The sequence below is a fragment of the Argopecten irradians genome, chromosome 11, assembly GCF_041381155.1.
Source record: "Argopecten irradians isolate NY chromosome 11, Ai_NY, whole genome shotgun sequence".
NCBI lineage: Eukaryota > Metazoa > Mollusca > Bivalvia > Pectinida > Pectinidae > Argopecten > Argopecten irradians.
The window spans coordinates 21,364,528-21,392,072 of record NC_091144.1 but is presented as its reverse complement, the minus strand read 5'-3'; the positions used below and the strand labels follow the sequence as shown (position 1 = coordinate 21,392,072).

Genomic DNA, 27,545 nt, shown 5'->3' with positions numbered 1-27,545 from the left:
AAATACATATCATTTCCCTTACCCTCCAGGAAACTGGCAGTAGGCTAAGGCAATATCACCGGTCTTTTCCATCAATATCCAAAGCTCATAATGTGTTTTGTTGAGATATGTTTTGTCCTTTTGTGTTGGTTTTACTTGACATTTTAACTTGCAATATTTGTCATCATTGTGTAGAGGATTGAATTGTACACTTTCTACATAACCATCATTAAACAGTCTGTATTCCTCATATGACTTGTAGGCTTTTATTTTTCTGCGATCGTAATCTGATCTTCTGTGAATGAGGAAATTGAAGATGTCGTATATTAATACGCAACGTATACTGGACAAATCTTCAGAAAACCCCGATACAGCAAAGGAATCTGTAAAACCGAGACCCAGAGTCGTAACCTTATCTGTGACAGTAGGACATTGCTGTAAATCTACGTCTGTTGGAACGCCGATTTCTTCGACTATTTCATCTAATCTAATTAATTGGACCTTACTGTACCCCGTAACAGATATTCCTCTATCCCGTAGATAATCTCGCAACTGTGGAACTCTCATCAAATTAAAGCGTGCAGTCAATTTTAAAGTTGTTTACATTTCTCGCACTATCCTAGACATGACTTTGAATATGGCGCGCCGTGAAGAATGTCCTACTGTCACGTGACATAGTAACGTAAACAATATGGCGGATGCATAACAACGCGTTTCGGCAAATGGACTATTCCGCAACCCTGCTGATCATCAATAATAGACATTTCCGTTAAGATGCTGTTATGATAGCCTAGAGTGTGGCGCGCATGAAATCTTCACACTTTCTCGATTATTTTCAGGATCACTGGAAAAAAAGGCTTAACGTGATTACGAACGATAATTCCATTAGTTTATTTATGGCATAACTTTGCTATGGCAACCGCCAAAGCAACCTACAGAATCTGGCAATACGCTTCCTTTGGTAGTCATTAGCGCCGGATATGGGGCAACGGTCTTGTCAATGTGACTGGCGTGACGAGCAAACGCAGTCACGATCCTGACATAAATATAAAGATTCCCGTCTAAGAACGTCATTTAGACGCTTGAGAGGGATCGTTGATGTACATAAGTAATATCTGAGCATATTCAGGGAGGTAAAACCAAACAAAATCGCGCCAGAACGTCAGAGGTAGTCACTCGAATGTCTAAGAATTTTCTGTGAGTAGATTATTATTCCATTAGCAATTCTTGAATAATGTAATCGGGATTTTATTATAAACATACAAATCATTGGTCGATCCTGTTGTAACATCAATAGCAAAATTTCCTTTGTCTTTGTCTTTGGAATGGAGTGTAGATTAGGTTCATACTGTAAGTAGCTAGAACATATATTGAAGGAGATCGTTAGAATTGTACCTGCTGCCCCTATTGCATGATCGTAAAAGGCGACTAAATTTAGGATCTTATCTTTTCTATTCTTCCTAACTGACTTTATCCTTCCTAATGCCTACCTTGGCACCGCCTCACTTTTTTGGCCTTGAGTTGAGCGTTCGCCCCTGTGAGGAAGGCTCTGGGTTCTGTCCCCTGGCCGAGACACACCAAAGTCTGTAAAAGTGGTAGTTTCTGCTCCTGCTTAGCGCTCAGCATACAGGGAGTGGGACGACTGGTTCGCCCGTTGTCAGTATAATGTGACCGGGTGGGGTATGTTGCTTGGTGTTTTCGGCGGCATGCTTCAGTGATATAGCACTATAAAAAGGGCAAAAGTTCCACTATACAAGAAGACACAACATGAATATACCGCAGTCTCCCGAAACACGCACCTCGCACAAAATACACGCAACACACCGCATACATGGGAGGCCGTCCTTACATGACCATAGCTGTTAATAGGACGTTAATTAATCAAACAAACAAACAAAGGAGATCTATGAATTGTAACACCAAAGCCTGACAAAAATATATTATTTACTGGCATAGAGTAAAACTATAATCGGTTGGTTATTGATTGGGCTTAATGTCGTAACAACTGAGGTCATTTAATGAGGGAAATAGATGGAAAAGGGAAGTATTTCAATATTAAGAAAGAGAAAAACATTGCCAGCAGTCTTGTAAAAGGGCAAACATTTTTTGCTTTAGAGAGACCACATTGTACTAACGGCTTGCCGGTTTTTCTTACTTCCTATATGCGGAACACTAAGCAGAAACGCTTGCGTTTGTAGACTACGACCTACTGTGCGGACACTAATCTAAATGTCAGAAGTAAAGTGGTGTCAAGGGAGTATTTGAAAGAGAAATCTTTATGGTAAGAGAAAATAAAACAATGAAGAAAAGTGAAGAAAACATTTTAAATTCTTAAAAAAACATCTGGACAGTCTAGCAGCTTTATATTTTAGGTTTATTCTCAAAAAACTAGTTTTCTAAGAAAACTCTTAACAAGATGAAATTCCATGGTTATCGGATGGAAGGCAGTGTTGCTTTTTGCAAATATGTATTTTTTTTTAAACTAATTCCATTTATTTGTTATTTTTTATTATTTATCATCTATATATATGTACGATGATATGTATATGACGTCCAAATACTCCAATACAATATCATTATGTCAAATGAATACCGCATCACTATCCAATACCTATGGTAAGACATTTTACCTCAAGGTTTGCACATCATGTATACCAAAGTCTTATCCATATGACGATTATGCGATTTTAAAAATGTATAAAAAAATAAAACAAAAAATCAAATTCAACACTTTTTCTTGATTTTTATTTCAATTCTTATCTAGAAACACGAGTGCAATACTCTTTTATGTAAATTACAGTCTATTTTAAGGGTCATAAGGGTCATTATCATAACCACAAAACTGGTAATTTCACATTTTTGCACACAAAAATGTTACTTAAATTTACACTCCCAAGAAATAAACCGCAGTCTCCCACAACACACACCTTGCACAACATACACGCAACATACCACATACACGAGAGGCCGTCCATACATGACCATAGCTGTTACTAGGACGTTAATAAATCAAACAAGCAAACATTCCCAAGATATATATATATATTCAAATAGACAAAACCCTTTAGCAACACCAACGTAAGTACAGGGGAAGGTAGAGAACAAATTGCATTTTGTGTAAATACCATTTTGGCTGCTTATTTGATTTAAAAAAAAAACGAGTTTGAGTCATTCCCGATGAACAAAATATCACGAATTTTCTTCTTTATGCAGACAAAATGGCAACATGTAGGTATAATCACACATAGTATCAGATATATGTATTTGATTGACAATATTTCAACAACGAGTACATGGACATACCGTTAAATATTTAAATAGCCTACAAAGTCTGGTACGTAGCTTGTATTTCTTAATAAATGCTGAGTACAGTTGATTATATTTCACCAATGTAAACCTTATTCAGCACAATTTGGAATGAAGTACTAGCAATATTGTAAGGCATGACAGCCTCTCCTCTTTAGGTGGTGTTGTTTTTGTTTGTTTGTTTTTGTTGGGGTTTTTTGGGGAGGGGAAACTACGGTAATATTGTAGTGCTATCTCATTGGGCAAACCGCGAAGACTATGAAAAGCGTTCATACAGTCACATAAATCTGAAAATAGGCAAACACTTTGCAGACATGGGAGACCGTCCTTGTATAACCTAGGACGCTAATCTAATAAACTAAACGTTTTGATAATATTACGAAGAAGCAGAATTCCCAATTTGTAAGAAACATAAGATAGATCTCGAACCATTTCTCACAGACGAACGCTCAACTATGGACGACCAAAAGTGAGGTAGTTTCAAAAAACATTTGGAAACAAAAATCGTAATAGTATCGAAATAGTAGACAAAAGGATATTCAGAATATAGTAGTGATTTACAATTATAGAATAGGAACAAAATATACAATTATTAGACCCCAGTTACGAGATATTCTAGAGAATTTCAGCAAATTTACATTAGTGTTTAACCATAAAACTGAGGAAAATCTAGTGAATGTTGGATTATTAAATGCGCCGATTCTGTACTTCAAAGTAGCACATTGCCGCCCAATGTCTGTCACACGGGAGCAAACGAAACCTGTCGCTCAGACAGTAGAACTCTGGTTTGCTGTTTGGAACATAGTGTTGACTATAATCACGTGACTCTTTTGGATATAAATGGCGTCGATCAATACATGGAGTAGAGCGGTCATTGAGGTTTGTCGCCTGCCTCTTCCTCATAGATAACCCCGCGCTTTTGTGTGTGTTTCAGTTGGAACCCGAGCAGTCGTCTGCTCCACGGCATAAGATTTCCTTACTTAATTGATGGGATTAAGGCATAGACCTTTCGGATTGGTCATTCGATAGAAGAGTACTACGCAACATGAATTTACACCGACACTATGAAGTATCTCAGACGGGGTAACAGTGACATTATTACGAGTGCTATTGTTGTGGAGTTCGTGCCGTAGACCTAGGCAGGACCTTCCACACTGATAACGATATAGAACCATTGTAAGTATTCTACCTAGATTCAGAGGTTTGCATTTGCTATTTGCCTGTTTATTTAAATGATCAGAGAATGTCATTAATTAAATTTTGTAGTACAGTGACGTCTTCTTTAAAATGTTACTTTTCTATAAAAGTTATTTCTTTATTGTCCAATGTCATGATACTTTAAATTCACTAATGAAAATTAGGATATTTTGACAGACTATTTTAACAATATTATGGTTTTACATGTATAACATTAATCTACATTTTGCGTTTCATTGAGCTCGGTATCAAATTAGGCTCACACAAGATATATATCTTATCACATCTTCTCACACAAATTAACAATTTAAATGTTTGGAAAATCCATAATTTCAAAAACCCAAAAAAAAGAAGATAAAATATAACCACAAAACATTCAATAAAACAACGTTCAAAATTCATGGCAATTACTCTGATTTTATTTAAGTTTGTAAATGTTTAAAGCTCTGGCCTCGATTAAGCTCTATTTCGACTGTCATTCTTATTGTATAATGCACCGAAAATACTTATTTTTAATTTTGATGTATTGATATTTGATAAAGAATACAAATGATTCCAAAATAGCTATAAAATACATTTAATTTCGATCTTCGTCTTCCTATTGAATTTATTAGTGTTTGAACAATGAATCACCTGTCGGAAGTTAACAAGATGAAACTCGAGAACATCACTTTCCTACACGATGTAATCGGATTATTACTAAACCGTAAAACCACTTATTTTAATTAGCTATGCTCTAGAAAAAGTGTCTTAAGAGATGTTTATATTGAAAAGGAACTCAATAACACGATTTTCAAAATACATTATCTGGCACTGTCATACTATCCTGCTTCAAAATTGATAGAACCGACTTATTTCTTGATTCTATAAAATAATGTAGGCTATACCCAATATTTATTTGAATATGACGCAATACCAATATAATGTAGAAAAGCAGGGTAATACAAAAATGCCATTACGACCTAGTTTGCTGTAAAAATAGCAGTAAAGCCTGATTGGCTGGTTGTTACAATATCTGGAAGCCTGTATGACCTGCATTACGCTAAAGGTTAAGTATTTTTCTAGTGTTTTCTTAAAGGGCAAAGTTCGGCATTTAAACGAAATTAAATGAAACAAATATCGATATTCTACAAAGGTTATACATGTTGCCACTTTGCACACTGGAATAATAAAACTAGTGATAGGATGCCGGGTGAAACTTTAGACTCTCTCTAGCAACTCCTTATTCACATAACGTGTTTCTTTTATTGTTTTCTAATTGCTTCTTACTTTCTACGCTTGACATCAAATTCATGATCATATTGACATTGTCGCCTCGTAGCGAGACATTACATTTTGTTTTGTAACATACACAGGAGAATCTTTAGAATATTAAATAAGATGCTCCACCGCTGACGAATGGCATATTTTTTGCTATCAAAACTAGGAGCAGACAAATAAGTCTGACGAGGTGATACTGACTGAAAATAATTTTACTTCAAGACAAAAATATTAAAAATAATTAATTGCATCCCGAAAACAATATGTGGCACTATATGGAATAAAGTATTGATTGCACATGCACCAAAAGCAAAATAAATTATTCCATCTCATTTTTGTTTGTGTTAATAAGACATAAATACACGATTAAACACCACGTATTGTTCAATTAATGGGTATCGTCTATGCTCTGTCGGCGGTGGTGCATCTTTAAGGAGCGTATGGGTAAGAACCCAGGCAAATGAACACCTAATATAACCGGACCTTTTCGTATCATTACCTGATCAAGATTCACACTTACATGTTAATCGTAACTTCTTTATACATACACAAACTAATAAGAATTGCCTATATTCTGGATTATTTTGTTTTTGTTATTAGAAGTTTGTGTCTATTTGGTAGAATAAGCGTATACATCCGCATGGCTTTAATCTGTGCCTATGTAATTTGTAGACGTAGCATTTATACATAATATAAATCTTCAATTTGCCACTGGCTTGACATAAACAATACGCACGAAAATACTCTAATATAATACAATCGATCATTCAAAAGACGTTATTGCTTTCCTTTCTGTTACAAAAAAAAACTTTCATAAAATGAAAGCAATACGAGCTCTACGTTTCTGTATGACGTCATCTTTGTTTATTAACAAGATGTCTAGTAAAACTAGGTTAGGTTATAATAATATGAAGGCGATGCGACCCACAGCTATTATAAACAACCGTTACAAACTAGTAATTTGAATGACGTTGTAAATGACGCTAGTGTTTCCCTTCTATGTTGACTAGCGTGATTCCGTGTATGTAATTGTCCTGTCAGTACCACCTCGTCAGACGCTGCACGTGACAGCCATGGCTCCGGACATTAGATGTCTCCGATACAGCCTAGGATAGGTATTTAGTAGACCAATGTTGCTGTCAGCTTAATCCGCATTACAATGATTAGTGTTACAGAGTTTGGTAAATATGAACATTGGCTACTGCATGCTTTACGCGTGATCAAAATGTCTTGTGATTATTAGAGAAGCCTGGATTTAGTTTCGCTAAGCTCGTTTTTGCCGTATCTATAACCGAGGTCTTACAAATATGTTGATTGTGCGTGATTTAGAAATAGCTATTTGATATATGTGACGACTGTGCGTGTAGCTATATATTTGGCTTAGTTTAGAGTCTCTTCATTCCTGAGATAGTGCTGCTGTCTGGTAGTATTGTCCAGAAAAGGCAGAGTTTTCGAGACAAAGTCAAAATTGTTATCAGTCCGGTGTTCAAATCAAATGACGTATATATCGATGTTAATAACGTATATATCGATGTTAATAACGTATATATCGATGTTAACTCGAGAAGGTCATCTCCTTCTAACATTTCTCATAAAAGATATATTTATGCAACTAAATCGAAAAAATATTATTATTAGCCATTTTTCTCCTATCATATTTCGTGTTTTACTTCATATTTTACTTCTCATTTTTTTACGGAAACAAATCGTCGTAAAATGTTTAATTTGAATATTAAGATGTCAGCCAATTCATTTCTTAATGTTCTACATTTCCCGATTCAGATTTATATGGTATACCCTCGTGAATATCCGTCGCAATAAAAATAATTGCATCACACCTGAATATCATTAAAACCATTTGAAAATACGATTGGATAAATATTTCTTTTTTTAAATGGGCTTTCGCATCAATGGCTCTTTTCTGAAATTTATATGTTCTGCAGACACCACTGCTATTGATTTCCAAGATTTTCTTGGAAATGGAATTTAATTCCATTTTACCTTAATCCCAATTCATCATGAAGTGATTTGGTGATCAATCTACCGCATTTCTTATTTCCTCACGACTCCATCCCTCGACAGACTATGTCGTTATAGCGATAGAAATGTAATGAGGCTGTTTGTACGGATTTATGAGATAGCGGAAAGTAAATGTTATTCTGCATTGCCTTATGGGTCCTAGACAATTTCATTCAATTCACATTTTGTATTATTGATTCAATTAAAGCCAAGCTAAACATAAAAACGATGCTTATTGTATACACAATGAATGAATGATACTTTTTTGACCAACCAGCGTTTTAGACGGCTCGGTGCCATTTTCGTTTGGTCACATTGAATCGCCCAACTCAGTTAATGCTTTAGAAAATAATCCGCAACGACACGTGATCCATAAGACGTTCTGCAGCCTGTCGACTCTTCCACAGCGAAATTGATGGTTGATGTTTTGATTTCTTTGTACAAGTGAACCCTATGAAATGTTATATTGATATTTCCTGACTTTGCTCATAGAAATTATTTCAATAGCTTACCATGTCGCCTGTGAAATTACTTGTAGTAATTTGTATTTATCGACTGTTCAAAACATATGCCACGGTGAACGATTTATTTAAGGTTTCGATGACATTTGGCAGCCTTTGACATTACCAGAGAAACAAAGTTCAAACAATATATTCCACACTTTGTCAACTTAAACCGCAACATGAGTATACCCACCGGACTAAAGGAAAGCAAATATTTCAAGAATTCACGCGATGTTCGTGTTAAAACAGTCTGCTATGTTTGTCAAAAATTGATTTTTGACGAATCTTGGCTCACTTACATCTTACGTTCATAAATGGTATTGTGTAACCTTTACTATACGGGAGGTAATTATATACTACCGGAAGTGAATCGTTTCAGTTTACACGTGGCCGATAGCTAGGCTAGTACATGTGGATTATTAGACAAAATGGTTTAGTGAAACAGCATTAAAAATGGACAAAGGTTCCACTAATACACGAGACATATACACACACTACAACCTATGACGTCCGTACAACACCACAACTGTCGATAATATAAATATCAACCAACGAGCTTAGTAATATATAGTATTCGTTATACTAGATCTTACTTACCTGTAGGATTTCTAGGAAAAACAGTGCCCGGTGTCCTTATTGTTTCTCCACTTCCCATTAAAAATGCACATCTGTTCTGTTGTAACGGTATTCACCTTTCCGTTATCATCTTTTTGGCCTAAGCAAGAAATACAGATCATAGATAATTTAGAATACATGTAGCTGTTTCTGAGCTAAGCATTATTGCACTCTGCCCTGCAGGTAGGGCGTTAGAATTGTACCTGCTGCCCCTATTGCATGATCGTAAAAGGCGACTAAATTTAGGATCTTATCTTTTCTTTTCTTCCTATCTGACTTTATCTTTCCTAATGCCTCCCTTGGCACCGCCTCACTTTTGGCCTTGAGTTGAGCGTTCGCCCCTGTGAGGAAGGCCCTGGGTTCTGTCCCCTGGCCGAGACACACCAAAGTCTATAAAAGTGGTAGTTTCTGCTCCTGCTTAGCGCTCAGTACACAGGGAGTGGGACGACTGGTTCGCCCGTTGTCAGTATAATGTGACCGGGTGGGGTGTGTTGCTTGGTGTCTTTGGCGGCATGCTTCAGTGATATAGCACTATAAAAAGGGCAAAAGTTCCACTATACAAGAAGACACAACATGAATATACCGCAGTCTCCCGAAACACGCACCTCGCACAACATACACACAACACACCGCATACATGGGAGGCCGTCCTTACATGACCATAGCTGTTAATAGGACGTTAATTAATCAAACAAACAAACAAACAAACAATTATTGCACTGCCATCTAAAAGTTTCGCTACATGTGCATTCTTACAAGAATACATAAAAAAAATCATGGGAATATGTAAACTTTGTTATTGCAGGCATCAGTAAATATTATTAACCTTCTCATTAATTGCATTTTCGAGAGTTTTCTTAGAGATTAATTGTCAGCAAATTTTAATATATGTAACTTTTTTGGAGGGCAAAGTATATTTAATCAATTTTAGTACGATGTGATTAAGTCATTTCAAGACGGTTCCCCTCTAATCACAGCGCGTGCATATTTGTGTATTTATGGTGTTCATCTGTTTATAGTAATAGTGAGAATGAAATAACAATCAAATGACATCACCATTTCCCTGTATGGGACTAAAATAGACATTCTCCTAATGTTACTAAAGAGAAAGTAACAGCATGCTAATGGTTGGATTGTAGTTATTTGGTTAAGAGTTAATTCACATGACCTCTGAAAAACTCATTACGGAAATATCTTTGGAATCGTGTATACTAGAATGTTGTGCAATGAGTGTTAATTTTAAACTATATTTGTGTCTAAATGTACAATTTGTGACGAATATATAAAAATTATTTTCGGACATGTTATTCCACAGCAGAAACGTTTCTGTATTGATCAAAGTCGTTTCTAATGTGTTCATTAAGGCATCTTTGCCTTTTACTCTCAAATTGTTTCATTTACTTTCTAATTAGAAGAGTGCTATAATGAGCCAATTCGTCTATTTGCGACAGCAATCGCATTAATTTAAGATTCTCTCGTTTATACTAAAAGATCATTTTTCAACATACAAGCTCTTTTGTTTGTTTGTTTGATTTATTAACGTCCTATTAACAGCTATGGTCATGTAAGGACGGCCTCCCATGCATGCGGTGCGCTGGGTGTATGTTGTGCGAGGTGAGTGTACTGGGAGACTGCGGTATGTTCGTGTTGTGTCTTCTTGTATAGTGGAACTGTTGCCCTTTTTATAGTGCTATATCACTGAAGCATGCCGGCGAAGACACCAAGCAACACACCCCACCCGGTCACATTATACTGACAACGGGCGAACCAGTCGTCCCACTCCCTGTATGCTGAACGCTAAGCAGGAGCAGAAACTACCACTTTTATAGACTTTGGTGTGTCTCGACAGAACCCAGAGCCTTCCTCACAGGGGCGAACGCTGAACTCAAGGCCAAAAGTGAGTAAAGTCAGTTAGGAAGAAGAGAAAAGATAAGATCCTAAATTTAGTCGCCTTTTACGATCATGCAATAGGGACAGCAGGTACAATTCTAACGCCCTACCTGCAGGGCCAACCTTGCCATCATTGCCATCGAACAAATAACAAATGACTATATATGGTTTGGGCCCTTTTTGGCCCCCAAATCCGTTAAAATTTCTTCAAAACTGTTATTATTATTTAAATTGTTTGATTTTATATATTTCGTACATCCCTAATTTGATTGTTAAGATACTTCTCAAAGTTTGCAGTTTCAGTTGCCATGGTAGCCATTCGAAATATGCATAAATTATAAAAATGTGGAAATTTGTACAAATTTGGCAATTTTTTGGGTTGTCATGTGTTTCGAGACGAATTCTTTGATACAGTAGGCAGTCAACCCGATCTGGTGTATGGTATCTACAGGATATACCCGGTTATTATTGTGGACCAAACCTATTTTACTTTAACCAATCAAAATGTTGCGATAAGGCTAAAGGAGTTAACGTAATTTTATTTTTATTTCGCGCAAGAAATTCTCGCGAATTGTCGGTTTTGCGGTATATCATGAAATTGTTATGCATTTGAACATGATTTACGGATTTTTAAACGAAATAATGTTATCATCGTATATTAAATCAACATTTCATCGTTTCATCAACATTGAGCATGATATTTCTCATGTGTTTTAGCCAAAAAAACTGTTTCATCCCACACAACTCCTTTTTTATTAATCAACATTTACAATTTTTGTTTTAGTCCTTACTTGCCTTTTTCTTAACCTGATATTTTAGATACAGTCATTGTTTATATCCTGGTATAAATGTCTGACTTGTAGTTGGCCGAATGACCATTGTGTTATCGATGGGCTGTAAAACGAACAAACTCCGATATGTCCTCTATTCTTAATTAAGTAATTTGGACAAATAACAATCGCTGATCAAAGACCAAAATGAATTAATATCAAAATATTTTGATAACTTTAATACAATTGTGCATCCGTGAAAAAAGAATTAAAGGAAGGAAATGTTACCATGATAGCTGTAAGTCATACCTTGTGTCATTATAGAGCGGTTAGTTAATAATTGAGTACCACATACGTGAGACAAAATACAACAATTGTTTATTATTAATGATAGTATATCAATAACATACCTCCATCTTGAAGCTGCTTTTTCGGTGTTTTGCCAATAGTCATGCTAAAATATTAGTTTGATGTGTATTACGTAATCTCCATTCATACTCATTTGCGTTGAACATCAATGTGATAGGCATTTTTGTTATTGAAGCAACAACATTAACATGCATTTAGTCAAAATATTTTGTCGGCGTTTCACATTCGTGTTCATTTGCGTTCCACCCAATGCTTTAATTATCGGTGATTGGATTGGTTCTTTATTCTAACGTCATTGATATTTCTAGCGTTGTAAGATTTTCATTAACATCAAATGTGATTGTCGGTAGCTATACCAATTACCGTTATATGAATATTACATGGTAATGCTATATTAACTGAGAGAAGCGTCACGTAGATAGAGATGAAATGTAAAATGATGCTTGTTGTACACGATTTTAGCTACGTAACCTTTGGAAATAATATCAAATTCCCTTTTCTCGAATTTAATGGCTTCGATGCTTCTCATGAACAACAGGTTGTATGGATGCGATGGGTTTTATAACATTTATAGCTACATGCTTTACATAGTATAAAGATTTTTATCGTGTCTAATATACGCGAACAAGAGCACGACATTTTATCGTTATTGATAACTTTTTTTATTTCAAGGTAGACTTCCTGGACAACTCCTACAGCTTCTATAAACGTAAACAAAGACATATAAAGGCTGTGACTACAATTAAAACACTCCTGAACATTGATATGGATTTTAATTAAATAACAAACATCACGCCTGTCCTTGCTTCATTTTAATGAAAAAGTTATCGGTCGTCTAGGATTTTATTTTTCGTTCGTAAACTTCAAAGTGAGATGATACTGACATTGTTGATACCCAGTAACATGTACGCGTTATTGAAATAGTTCACACGGCTACTTTAAACATTGTTTGTTTCTTTGATTAAAGTACTATTGACAGCCAGGGTCATGTAAGGAAAGCCTCCATGTATGCGGTGTACAGTGTGTATAAAGTGTGTGATGGTGTTTTTTGGGAGACTGCGGTTTATTGTGTAGTGTGTTCTTGTATAGTGGAACTGTTACCCTTTTTATAGTATAATATCACTGAAGCATGCCGACGAAGACACCCTATCCGGTAACATTATATTGTCAACGGACGAATCAGTCGTCCCACTCCATTAAACAAGCAAGCAATCAGACTAGAAAAAGCTTGTGCAGTGCAATTTGAGCACGCCGCAGTCTTCAAAAACACATTCAATAATCACATTTAAAGATTTCATAGACGGATGACCTTCAACTTCATAAAATGACGTTTAACATATGATCAAATAAAACTGAGTGTGTAAAGTTCAAAGAGCTAATAAGTGCATCACAGAAATTTCGCTTTGTAGTAACCAATGGTAAAAAAAAGGTCATTAGTCTACTGTAAGGACGTGGTAACGAGATTATTGGTATTCAAGTAAGCTGCGATTTGGGCGTTGGTATCAACCTTGTAAGCGTATAGGAAGACTGCCATCTCAACCTACTCACTTTTTTTATTTATCTAAGTTTGTCAACAGTACACTGTTCAAAAGACATCTCTAGTGGAGTTCGATTAATGAGATGCCAAGAAAACTACATATATTAAAGTTATTTTTTTCAAGTTCGTTTAAGCTTATGTGAATCATATCAATCGAAGTAGAATTTATATTGCATGTCACAACCAGTTTACAAAATGACTACCCTAGTGAAACACATTTCTTCATTTTAGTCAATCTTACTAAGTGCTTCTTACCCACACATTCGATATTGCTTTTCCTGTTTGAAAGGTCAAAGATCAAGGCTACTGTAAATAGAAAATTGATTTCTATGCAATATTGGACTGTCCTTGGATCAACACAAGTTATTTGTATTGGTGAAACCTATTAATTTCCGTGTGATCTATAAAAGCCGATTGCTAGGCTCCCTCATCTTCTCGGTGTCTAACAGTACAAATAAGCATGACATTGATGGGTAATTTCCATTAGTAACTGTATTTTCTTTACGCCCTTTGTCGATCATAGTAAACAGTATGACATTCTTCTTTTTTCTATGTCATCATGGCAATAAATTGCCAAATATCGGGGAAATCGGAACGATACAATTCATATAAAGAATGTTATTCAAGATCATTCTTATTCGTCCGCTTGTATTATACTTGCAAACATAATGACACCATGATAACGAAAGTGAGTCCCCAATGTTTGGAAAGACTGTTGCCAGTATAATATGAACAGATGGGTTGTGTAACTTGTGTTCTTCGGTTTCTCTGGCGGCATGCTTTAGTGAGATAGCACTATTAAAAAGGGGCAATTCTTACAGTATTACAAGGAGGCACAACACGAATATAAACTGCAGCCTCCCAAAACATACGGACATTCAGTTACATACACAACATATATTGCATGCAGGTAAGGTCGTCCTTTATTCACACATCTGTTAATAGGACGCTAAAAAACAATTACGTAACCATTTGTTATCTAGTATACGTATGTTAGCAAGGTACTGCTGTATAAAATAGCCTTGAAATCGATTAAATTTGATAAGGAGATATCAAACTCTATAGAAAGCTTCTATCCTAGAAATATGTGACGTTCTGGTGAGGGGTGTTATACATGTATTATGCCATTGCTGTTGGGTAGTTTATTACGTTTTACGTTCTAAGTAAAGACACATTTTTTCTACTCGGAAATAAGGTAAAAATAATTCTTTCCCCGAAGGTGTAAATTCTATATTATATTTTTTCTCGAAATTCGTTTAGTTGCAATATAATATTTACATGAACCTGGCTGTTAATAGGACGTTAAAATAATCAAACAAAAAAACAAACAAACATTTTTTATATAAATGGCCCTGGCTGTTAATAGGGCATGATTTGAATAAAGAAACAAAGATAAAAATACAAAACTATTTTAGTTATATAGGAACATTTTTTTGTGTAATATTTTTTTGTGTTTGCGTTTCAAGCTTGATGGCTTGCAGGTTTCAGATTTTAAGAAAGACGCAAAACAGAAAAGAAAAAATGTTTATCATCGTTCATTCCAATTTATTTCCAAGAATACATACAATGAACGTCCCATACTGTGAAGACCACCCTGTAATTAACATAGCTGCTTACAACGTTATTGTCCCTGTGTAAAAGACTATGGAATATGCCATGACTGGATAGAACCCGAACATTTTGGTTGCTTTACGTTGGTAAAATAAGCCGAATGAAACCAAACCAACATCATTTGTCAGCGATATATCGAAACACATTGACAAGCAAATTATCCAACCTACAAATGGATATTGGACATAAACATTTCATAGATTTTCATCAAAAAGGAATTGGTACATTTTCATCAGTTACAATATCACTAGTACTAGAAACACAATACGAGGAATTAACTTGCTGTGTACCAATTACCATTAACGATATATATCTTTCCGTATCTTGATCGGCCGTAAAACCAGTTAATACACGTTATACAAACAAATAGCAATATACATTTCAACATATGACAGGACCCTATTATGATCTGAAAGATTTGATAACACTGGATTCAAAGAGCTTATTTTCTCTGTCATCATTTGGTAATCAAATACAATACAAACAATATCAAATATTCTGCATCATTTTATTGTCTAGGGCATTTAATTATAGTTTTCATATGTCAGATGTATTTGTATATTACTCAAACAGCTTAGTTCCCGTTGTCAAGTATGGTATGACCTGATAGAGTTCACTTCTCGGTATCTTTGCATTATCCACTATACTTGTGATATAACTATAAGAAATGCGAATGAACATACCACAGTCTCTCATAATAAGCAGCAAACATTAGCTGCACACAACACCCCGCATACAACCCTAAACATTGAATTTAGTAATAAAAACATATCAGTGAAAATTACAACCTCGGCCAAAACCTTCCCTCAAAAAGTGGTACATTATAAACAGCAAATTTCTAGCAATAAGTATAACTTACATCAGTTCACTACTCTCGCTTCACTCTTTTTTCAGCAAAGATATCGATAGCTTTCAAATCTAACTTCAAATATAAGTATGGAAATATCGTATTAATTGGACTTCAAGGGAGTTAAGTTTCTAGCAATTTTTGTGTTTTTCTTCCTAAGTCGATACATCTTTATGACAACCTTTAGTAGTGTTCTACTCCAGTAAGATGAGGGATCTAGATAGTCGCCGTATCGTGTGTTATCAAAGGATATCGATATAGAAACAATATCTTTACTTTAATGCCCAACGAGGAAATTGTTCCGGTTCATAAATACATCGAGACTATTTCCTTGAGGGAAAGTCAATGGATTCGTGTCTAGACTGGATCTTAACATGGAGTTCAATGGCAGGTCTTACGATGTATTATGGTTAAGATTACTAAACAGTCTCACTACGAGCTGCCTTTGTCTAGATATAACAGATACAAAGTACTCTATCCTATAACTTGAACGTGATGAGTGTATCTATTTTCGGTTACCCATCCTGTCCTAATTACTAATGTTCATAAATGTCTCTGCAAGCTAATTACTTTCTACAGCTATTTCGGAGCGCAATAATGACATTTTGTGACAATGAGGAAACGCATCTCCAAATAATCACCAATTGGTTATAGTTCAAAATGTTGAAGGCGAATCTCTATATATGGTGTGTAACCTAAATCCGGCATCAATGACATCAGTGTTCGATAAAGAACTAATTGACTTATAAGGCAGCTAATGTGATTAATCATCTTATCTAGAATTACGTGTCGTTGTGAAGGCTCTCTCCCACGGAGTTTAAATCGGAGGGACTTTTTTCTGGTTAGTACTTTGTTTCTGTTGTGGTTCGTATGTGATTCATGAATGTGTACAAAATGAAGGGTTTGTGTGATTGCGTTGGTTTTGTTTGTAATATCTACGATCTATCAATAAATAGGGTAATTAAGGATGACCTCCCATGTAAGTGGTGTCTAGCGTGTGTGTGAAGCTTTTGGAGATTGTGGTAATTAATGTTGTAGCATGCCGCCTATGTTTTTGTGTGCTATACATGTATACAAGTTTGGTGATTTGGAAAAATTAAAATTTCTCCAAGGAAACAAACAAAGCTGATTCAAATACAGAAACTTATTATCACTATGTTTGATCAGAGGATCTGAGAAGAAAATTCCATTTGGGGTCATGTCCAGGTGACATTTGGAAATGGCTAATCAAATTGACAAAATCTTGACAGTAAATTTAAGGGGGCTAAATAGATTGAAAAGACTGACAGAATTATTTTCGTGTACGTAGTCATCGCGCCCAAAGAGTACAACAAAGCTAATCATATTTGTATCTTTGGACGAAATATCGTTTCCAATTGATGTAGAAGCTGTAGAAAATGCATTTGATATGAAGTCCACGTGATATGAAGGTCATTTGGACGTGACCCCGTATGGGATATTGTCAGATCTTCTATTTAACGGAGTGGTTATAGGGATCTTTCTTTTTAATCATATTGCAAGGAAACGGTCAGTACATGAATGTGAGGACATGTTGGCAAAGAAAGTAGCGTATGTTGGTTAGATAATTACATTAACGTCCTTTTGATAGCCAGTGTTATTTAAAGACGGTCTCCCTGTATACAGTGCATTACTCGATTGATGTGCGTTCGTGTTTTTGGAGACTGCAATGTGTTGTTGTTGTGACCCGATGTAATTGTGGAAATTTTGTCGTTTTATAGTGATATCTCACTGAAGCATAATGCCAGAGACAAAGAACAGTCACGAACAAAGACATTTTGTCTTAACAGCCACAATTAAATCGTTGGCAATGCTTTGGCTTTTTTTCCTCACATTTCATGACTCCGAAGCAGAATGGTCTTCTTCTTGTCTTATAAAAAAAGAAGAAAAATGAAATCTAATTTTTACACGGAATGTCAGTTACCGTTCCACGATCCTTACACTATTCCGTGTTGAAACTATGATATTTTTCTAAGAAAACTGATTTTGTTAAATGGCTAGGTATCACTCAGAGAATACATTACCAGTTCATAATATCAATAACAGCATCGTCTCCTCTATAACCGTAATTTTTATTCTTTATATAACTGACACGAGTACTGCATACTGCAGTCATATTTATGATTTCTTGGAACAACTAACCCGATCAAAGCACTCAATAAATAAGATTCTCTATATCATCATTATGTTTGTCTCTAGGGAGATTTCTATGCTCAGTTATTTCTCAATGATGATTGAGTTGCCTTTTGCGTGAATTGTTTTTTTTGGTAGGTGATTTATTACTCTGATCTAATCACTATGTTAGTCACAAAATAAAAACAAAATGAAGCTTAAACCTTGTATCATAACTATATATCGCTGTTTTAACCTTTCAATCCCTATCAATTCACTGATCCATTAATCTTGGTTGAACTTCCGGTGACTGAGTATTATGGGATGCCGATCTCTCTATTCGTGTATCAAAGAGTAAGTGCTTCAATATTATCAACGAGCTTTCACTACAAAGGTTAACTATAGTAATTTTGCATGACTGGAAAATATTTGGAACCCTGTCAATATAAATGAGCCTTTGGGGACATAAATTGTGAACCTAATAACTTACATATTCAGATTACAAATTTTGTTACATTGCTATTGCTTGAGCTATTGGGACTGGAACATATACCCAATCAAAAATATTAAAGACCGTGCGTATCATGTTTAAATGAAATCCTATATTGGGTGGCCTATGGCTAGAGTATATCGATAAATCACCTCTAGGGCTATGGAAATACACATTGACTTAGGATTCCCATTCTCAAACAGTTAAAAGTAATGATTCCCATTCTCAAACAGTTAAAAGTAATAACTCGAAATAACTTTAAGATAATGAGGTCAAGTCAAGGTTACCGTCTTCCACATATCATGGCATTCGATCATTAATTACCATGAACCCTCCCGAAAGTCGCTAGATATCCCGCTATAGCGGATTGGATTGGAAAACAGGATAATGATATATCTAGGATGTTTTCAGTTTTGTTCCTTCCTGTTGACTCCGGGAGACCACAGCGACGAGTGCTACTTTGTGTGATGTAACCACGTAGAGTGATGGATACATCTGTTTTGAAATTAGAAAGTCATATTCATTGTATTCAACAGATAGGAATCAAGTACAAAAAGATCAGGAAAGAGGACAATGTCGTGTCTAGAAACAGATTGCTTTGATAATGTGACTTTTGATATACCGTACAGCAAACGACAACATGTTTATTGTATGTAAGCCTTTCCAGACAAGGCTTTGGAATGTTTACTTGCTCCTTTTTGAAAAATTATATTTATATATCCGCAGCAATAAACAGTATATAATACACACACTCTGAAAATATTGCATACAAGACACGTTGATGACCTGTTCCACTCGTATTTAGGACTGTCTCGTACATGTGCATACATCCAATGTAATTCGTTACGTATTCCGAGTCCGCAAGTCTGAGTAGTCAAATTAGATGGCAGCAGGTGTTCGACGGAATATTTTTTTTACAATTTAGAAAATGTTGAAATAGTCATAATTGTTAATTAAGCTATTTAAGTAATAACTCTTGTTTAATCTGTACTGTCGGAACTAAATCTGCAAGACGAATGGTACACTGTATGGCCTAACATTTCGCTCTCAGCTCAATACGAAGTGGACACGATCCCACAATATCCGTATCCGTCTGCAGCTGGTGATTATTGGATTTCCACCACGACCACCTCTAGAATTTGTCATTTGGATACTTCCGTTAGATGTCTACTGAATCACTATTGTATCCCGTATGTAAATGGCCCTTAAAAAAATTGGACTAAACCAATTAACATAAGAGGTCGGTATTAGGTAGAGGCTGTCCTCGCGGAATGTTGTAACAAGGTAGTCCGAGATTCCATCTCACCATTAATTTGACAAAAACATGTCTTATTAGATTTATTAAAGGGCGGGACGTTCCCTGGTATACTAATTACAATAGATAAGTGGGAAAGGAAATGGTTCGAATGGAATAAGCCTTATTATGCTTACGGTTAGAAGCATACTTGATAAAACGCTGACTTTTCCTGGTATACCGTTTCCGATAGATAAGTAGAGCAATGATGTACGACGGTAGCCATAAATCCATTTATTAGAGTTGGTAAGGTGGCAATGCTCTCATTATTTATCGCCGGTACAGCGTGACCTGCATCATACAATATGTCTAATCGAATTCCGCTGTATATTTATCAGCTAAATACTTTCTGTGTACTTAATTTAGGTCCTTTGTACCAACTATAAGTCGAGTAATTGCTAAAATGCGTGACATATATTTCAGAGTTTTCCCCGTCCTCAAACAAACTAGGAAACAAGTGCTAATACTCCACAACACCACGTGTATCCTTTGGGCAGGAAGAGAGGGAGCTTCGCAGTTGGCAACCGAATATTGTACCCAACACGTGTTTTCTATAAAAAAAAAGATTAATCATAGCTAGTTTCCCAATCGATGTTATATTCGTGCTTTTATTACCAGTATTTGCAACAACAAATATGAACAACAAACCCTTCATAAAGCAGTAATATACACAATATGTAAAAACGTCACGTATTCTTCTAGATAATTCAGTTCATCTCAATTAAGAATCTTGTTTTATTATTTTTTTTAAACGACGTCATGTGAAATCTACGATATAATCGTAATAGGCTTGTAGAAGTGTGTAATTGGTTTGGACGATTAGTAGTAAGTCACGTTATGCACAGACATAAATCGTATGAAAGTGACACTTACAAAAGCAATGAGAAATCGGCAAGAACGATTCCTTATTTTACTGTTTGCATACTTTTTTATTACATGTATTTCAAAGGACCTTCGACGAGATGATTTTTGCTTCGCCCGATTCTCATGAGGTCTTTTAAAAACCTAAACATCTAAACATACATCTCCATAGCATATATCTCAAAGATGCAAATACCACATTAACTTTATTTAGTTTAATATTGAGCGATATTACGAATACATTATTGGCAACATTTGGGATGATTGCAAATGGGTAAAGCTAATTATAAAACCTTGAAAGAATTATGAAAGGTAGCAGTCAGAAACAATAGAGCTTGAACATTATTGTGCTGTATATGGATACAATGTAGATAGATATTCACGGAAATAATAAGTATTTGAAATAATGACATGTGAGTGGATATTGTAGGATAATTGTACAGCCCAAAAATACGTTGGTGTGCTTCCCTTATTTAGACTGTAGTGTGTCTCGACCAAAGACCAGCGCCTGAAGCCTTCCTCACATAGGCGAACTTCTTCTACATGTACAATCCTAGAATTAGAGATGTGATCATCTATCTCACCGTACCATATAACTACATCAAAATACAATCAGCGCAGTATTTTGCTCTCTCCTTCAAAACGGAAATGGAACGAACATCCAGTAACTTGTGTGTTAACAAATCAGTTTGTAATGTTTCTCGGGAAATCAATACGCTAGAGGTATGCTACTGTACATCAATGTGGAAAATTCTTTGATTTGATCTTAAGCTGATGTACAGAAATAGAATAAATGTTGTGATTAAATTTCGAAAGCAATATTCAATATCACGCTTAAAGTTCAGGTTTGTCAATACGTGTTTTTGCTTCTGAAACGTTTCCTATCAAGTTTTGATAAATTAGTTAGAATTTTAAATTAATCATAACTCTGTCATTATCAATGGATTTTTTTTCTGTACTTGTTTAATGCGGTAAAAGATACATGTTTGTTTGATTATTTTAACGTCCTATTAACAGTCAGGGTCATGTAAGGACGGCCTCCCATGTATGCAGTGTGTGAAGTGCGGGGTGCGTGTTTTGGGAGACTGCGCTATGTTCGTGTGGTGTCTTCATGTATAGTGGAACTGTTGCCCTACAATTTCTGTCATACATGTATTATGTGTATCATCAGCATTTAGATTATTACGCGACTGAATAGAAAAGCATAAACAGGCAAAATAACACAAAGCATTAAACATTCACAGCTGTTGAAAAAAGTTTTGACAGCAAGAATCTTGCCATTTTCATTTATTTTGTATTCATAACATTTCGATGAATGGAATACTTCATTTTTCTGACATAAATGTCATTTACATTGAGTACATCTCTGAATTTTTCTCGTAGAAAGAGGATAATTTCAAAGGTTAATTTGCATCTATTGTTGAAGGACTTAACTTCAGATCTTCATCGCATTAACAATAAATGCGATAATTATGTACCCACAAGGTCTTTCATGTTCCCGTTGTTTCACCTCTATAGTATAAGGGAAGGGTGACTTAGGCCTACTGGCAAGACACAATTCTGTAACAAACAAGAGATTGTACTTTGCCTTGACACGTTTGACGGCTAAGTCTACGTTGTAAACAAGTATCATATGTCAAATGAGGATGTTCGCTTATCGCGAATATAATTCGACATAAGTGCGGAAATGACGGTAACTGAAATCCCCGGGTGACATTAAAGACTCCAAATGATCTCTGGTGAGATGATGCGGTGTGAAATATAACAAACAACAACGTGTCAAAAGACCTATTTGCGTCAGTTGTTTTTTTTAAACGTGCATTCCCTAAATTGGTTAAGTCGTGTCTTAAAAGCCTGTTTTGGTTCCGTTCTAGGTGTGGGTAATGTTGTTTGCAGTAATTAGCAAACAAACTACATCAATTAGTGGGGTGTATCGATTTTATACTGGATTTCAGAAACCTGTTCTGATTAGTAGTAATTGGTTTAAATTGCTAAGTGCTTCCCTCTGGGAGGCAAGTTCATTTATTCTGGTGCTGTGCCTGATGACGACTCTTACTTCGATAGTAGGGAATCAGGAAATCACGATAACAAAACCTTTATTTTACGTGTTACAGACATCTACGTGATTTTAAAAGGTCATTTTTTTGTGCGCATGTGTTGTATTCCTTGATTTCATCGAGAAAGAAAATCAATTTATAGTTGGTCCGTCCGCAGGAAATTGTAAAAAAAACAATTTAATTTTATGTATAGGAAGTATCAGCATCTATTTCTAACGTCGTTTGTTTGTGCATGGGTTTTTTTTCATTCACCGCTGTTTCTCAAAATGGGAATACTTATTTTGGTCGGTCCGTTCGTCCGTCTGTCTATTTGTATATCATTCGTTGTGTTTCCAGACATAACATGCCACAAATGTAAACGATTTTGCCACAAATCGATAATAATATGTGCCTTAATGGCCCGGCATAATTTGATAATCCATTTCATCATTACTACTTAGAGGTCTTTGTATCTGTTTAAAGACAAAATATTATTTATTACCTGCAAATAGTTTCTGATTTACTGAAACTAAAATTGAATGTCTGTACCACGTCCTGAATATTTGGTGGGTGTAAGTTTATCTTAGTTTTGTGTAATACAGCTATGTCTATGGGTCCTAGGAATTACATTCGAATTAGAAACAAAACGGAAATAAAATGAAAACGTAAATGACGAACTGTTTACTTGATTTTACTTTTGATTTTAATTACTTGTCTACCATATAAGTCAAATAGCGTACAGGTGGTATAATTTTTTCGGGTTTAGACTTTCGCAAAAATTTGTTCCACGAAATATTATACAGTTGTTTCATGCCTTATTAGTCATCAGTCAAAAAATCTTTTCCCGAGGCTAAGGGAAACAGTTCCTAAGGTTAGTCCCAACACCGAGGGGAGACAGTTTTGACTGTTGACTGATAAGGCATGAAACAATGGTTGTGTTATCTGAATAGTCCAGAAACATCAAATAAGTGTTCAATAAAACAAACAATGAACTTGAAAATTCGTAACGCTATTTTACAGTTGTCGCATCGCCTGTTAATAATGACGTTCTTCGAAATAATATTTGGGTCCGGTGCGCCAGTGATAATGACGTCAATAATATAAAGTGCGGGCAAACATTCCAAGCCGGTCAACAGTCAAACTATTGACGGGTTATTAGTTTCTAGGGATTCGTATATATATATAACGATTTTCAAGCAAATTCGTGTGAAAACAGTCGAAAACATTTCATTTACATTTATATAAAGAATCAGGTAACAAAACGTAAAGGTTATACGGTAAATTTATTTATCTATTTTTATCAGTGAATTTAAAAAATAAAAACATTATTTTTAGAATGTTACTATAAATTCAAACAACATGATTTGCGTCAAAATGTCACGCAATTTTCATGTATGGATAATTGATTTGCAGTCGCGGTTTTCGTCGAACTTATTTCTCAAAATGACGGGCTATCATAATTGTAAAATAGTTATGAAATACTCTTTCATATGTGGTTGTGAAGGATAGGAATGCTCTACCCCCAGAATCACAAAATACCGTAAAACCGCCGGCAAGCCTCGGGTTTTACTATTTTGTGGCAACATATCCATATATGAAAGAGTCTTATAATATATAGCTTATGTTGTATCTGGGTAGATCATGACTGGTCAGAATATTTAACTTTATCAAACGTATTCCGATGTTATAACCGTTAATGTAAACGGATTTTCCACAGGGAAATCAATGCCAGTCAAATGTTGATGCAGAAAGCCTGACGGTTGTTTACGCAACCAGGGACACCATTTTAGAAATCACATCACATAATCATTGATATTGATTGTCTATCTGTGCTGGGTTTATAACAGGATAGAGGTAAATTGCTTTGTAATGTCAAGTCGATAAGAAGGATGGGCAAAAATACCCTCTTAGAATTCGCAGTGGATTTGCCAGGAGACATCATTTTAATGTCTTATCAAAGTTTTTTTTCTGGTATCTTACACAGTCTAATAAACGTGTCACCTACTAAACAGTACACTTATCGGCAACCGAGTTTTTTTTTATAACAAAACAATGGATCTCTGCAAGTTGTTCAACCGAAAACTAACGAACGTGAATCACTAAAAATTCTGGTGAATTTTGTTTTATAATATTCATTCGTGCTTTTATAAGCTGCATTTTCTACAACAAACATGAATAGCAAAGCCTTTATAAAGTAATAATAAGCAATATGTCAAAACATCATGTATAAAACTAGATAATGTAGATAGCAACATTAATCGTGAACCCTTGTGTCATATAAATATAACAACAGTGGATTCTTGAATTGTATAATTCTGTTATAAAACTAAAAGAAATAATAGTTTCGGCTCTATGTCATTAATTTTCACATTTTTGTACAACGGACGGATTATAAGTTTATAAATTGTGTTTAATCTCTGCTATAATTCTGCAACCACGCAAATATCATTCATAACCATTGTATCCGCATTGCGCTCTCGATTATAATTAGATCAATTACTTATCATTTTGATTAATCTAATACCATAAGTGCTTAAATCTGTTTAAATCAAGAAGAAAATCACTGTTAAATTATTTTATCGATTTCTGCAAAAAATTAAACATTGTTATGTATTTGGTTTTTTAACATGAGGTTTAGGAATGATCTTATGTAACTGTTGTTTCTGTTCATAATATTGCTTGATGCTTCATTTTTGGAGGTTGAAGCATACTTTTCATATTTTGGCAAGTTCAAAATATGTTGTCAAATATTGTCTTACAATCATTATAAGATATCTTTATTAATTTCGGTTCATCAGGGTATAGATTTGATTTTTTATTAGTAGAATAAACCACACACAATCATTCAATGTACATTTATGTGTATTCTTTTATTTGAGTATCTGTAAATTGGTTGAGAAATGAAAATGATACCAAACTTCTCTTTGCAGGGTTTTTACGATACCACAATGGAGTCCGCCATTTTGGACAAGGAACAGTTCCCAATGATGCCACATGAGAACTCGACCTACCGCGTGCTACCAGACAACTCGTCCGGAATATTAGACCACAACTTCACTGACATGGACCCGAAGTTGATGTGGGAGATTCTTCTGGCTCAGAGTGGGGCCTACGTCACAGAGTCCACCGATATCATTTTCATCACGTGTTTCGCTGTCCTGATCATGTTCGGCGCTATGGGAAATGGTCTAGTGTGTTACGTTGTTGTAAAGAACCCACATATGCGGACGCCAAGGAATATATTCATTATCAACCTTGCTATATCTGATCTTACTCTCTGCCTGTTCACTCAACCCCTTAATCTGTACCGTCTGCTTAACAACCAATGGCTATTGGGCGGGTTTATGTGTAAATTCGTCGTCATGTGCCAAGGGACAAATGTGTTCGTCTCCACGATCAGTATCACTGCCATTGCATTAGACCGGTTTCAAGTAATTGTGTACCCAACCAAAGACAGCATGAAAAAATTAGGTGCGGCTTCCGCCCTTTGTTCTATTTGGATAATTTCGTTTTTGATGTCCAGTCCCTTATTGATATTTGCTGTGTACAGAGTGGATCAACCAGTTATTATGCTGCCAGTGTTTTTTTGCAGATGTTTAGAAGACATAACACTAATGGAGGAAAAGGGAGCCTACTCTGTTGCCTCAATGATCGTACAATACATTCTACCGATAGCCATTGTCATAATAGCGCATGCGCGAATATGCAATAAATTAAAATACCGGATGGTGAACCAGAATCATGGCGGAACAAGTTTTCAGAAAAGGAAAAACGAGAGGCAGTCGCGACGTAAGCGAAAAACAAACATAACTCTCTCACTTATAGCAATAGTGTTTGCACTTAGCTGGCTTCCGCTGAATCTATTTAACATTTTGACAGAATTCCAATTCAGTCAATTCAAACATTTGAACATTAATCTCGCGTATAAGATTTGCCACATGCTTGTTTTGAGCTCGGCATGTACCAATCCCGTTATCTACGGCTGGTTGAATGATAACTTTCGAAGTGAGTTCATCAAAGTCCTTTCATGTTGTGCGTGCTGTGTAAAGCTTAAGTCGTATGTTCAGCGACAGTGCAGCTGTTGTACACCTACCCATGGGGAGGTGCCAGTCATCGTATTCACAAAAGAAAACACAGAAAATAATGGCACCGTCGCTCACATGGATCGGGACACACAGGACTGCTCTGTGACTGGTCTACATTCTGTAACGGACTGGAATTCTCACCGGTCCCAAATCTCACTGTAAAGCACGTCATGGTTGGACCTGGAATACGTTATATACATATTTGTTTATATTTATATAATACTTTAAGTTAAGCAGTATATGTGTCATGCAAAAATACCAAGAGAAGGCCGAAATATATTTCCTCTGTTGTTTGTTGTTTAAAATCCCATCATTTATGTGTTAGATACATTGAATATATAAACTTGCGTCTAGTTTTTAACTTACAAAATGTTATTTTAATGATGCTGGTTATCTATACAATATTTAGTAATATAGATATACTTTATCGCGCTTTGAGACATTTTGTCATTCAATGTTGAACGCGTGTTGATATGTTATAAGAAAAACTGCCAATACGCAATTTTCAAGTACATTTGTGAGGCTGAATTGAAATAGATTCACTGTATTTTGAATCCTAGAGTTTTATTACATATAAATTAATTTCGTAGTTTGAATTTGTACAATATTGGATATATATAAATATACATCTTAGGACCAATATGCCAGTATAACTATGATACAAGAAGATTTGAATATTGTCATAATTATATCATCACAATTACGTTTGTTTCTCTCCCTACATACAAATCATTATCTTTATAAGA

At 35.4% G+C, this 27,545-nt stretch overlaps 1 protein-coding gene across 1 annotated transcript; it reads left to right on the top strand.

Annotated features, from left to right (window-relative positions):
* The first annotated feature begins 4,022 nt into the window (after positions 1 to 4,022).
* LOC138335755 (neuropeptide F receptor-like) lies at positions 4,023 to 27,545 on the top strand. The gene is made up of 2 exons (XM_069284921.1): positions 4,023 to 4,461; positions 25,645 to 27,545. Exon 2 carries the CDS (start codon positions 25,663 to 25,665, stop codon positions 26,959 to 26,961), a length of 1,299 nt encoding a protein of 432 aa, XP_069141022.1. The 5' UTR covers positions 4,023 to 4,461; positions 25,645 to 25,662; the 3' UTR covers positions 26,962 to 27,545.

Coding starts and splice junctions, on each gene's coding strand:
- LOC138335755 (XM_069284921.1), top strand. CDS start 25,663: ATGGAGTCCGCCATTTTGGACAAGGAACAGTTCCCAATGATGCCACAT.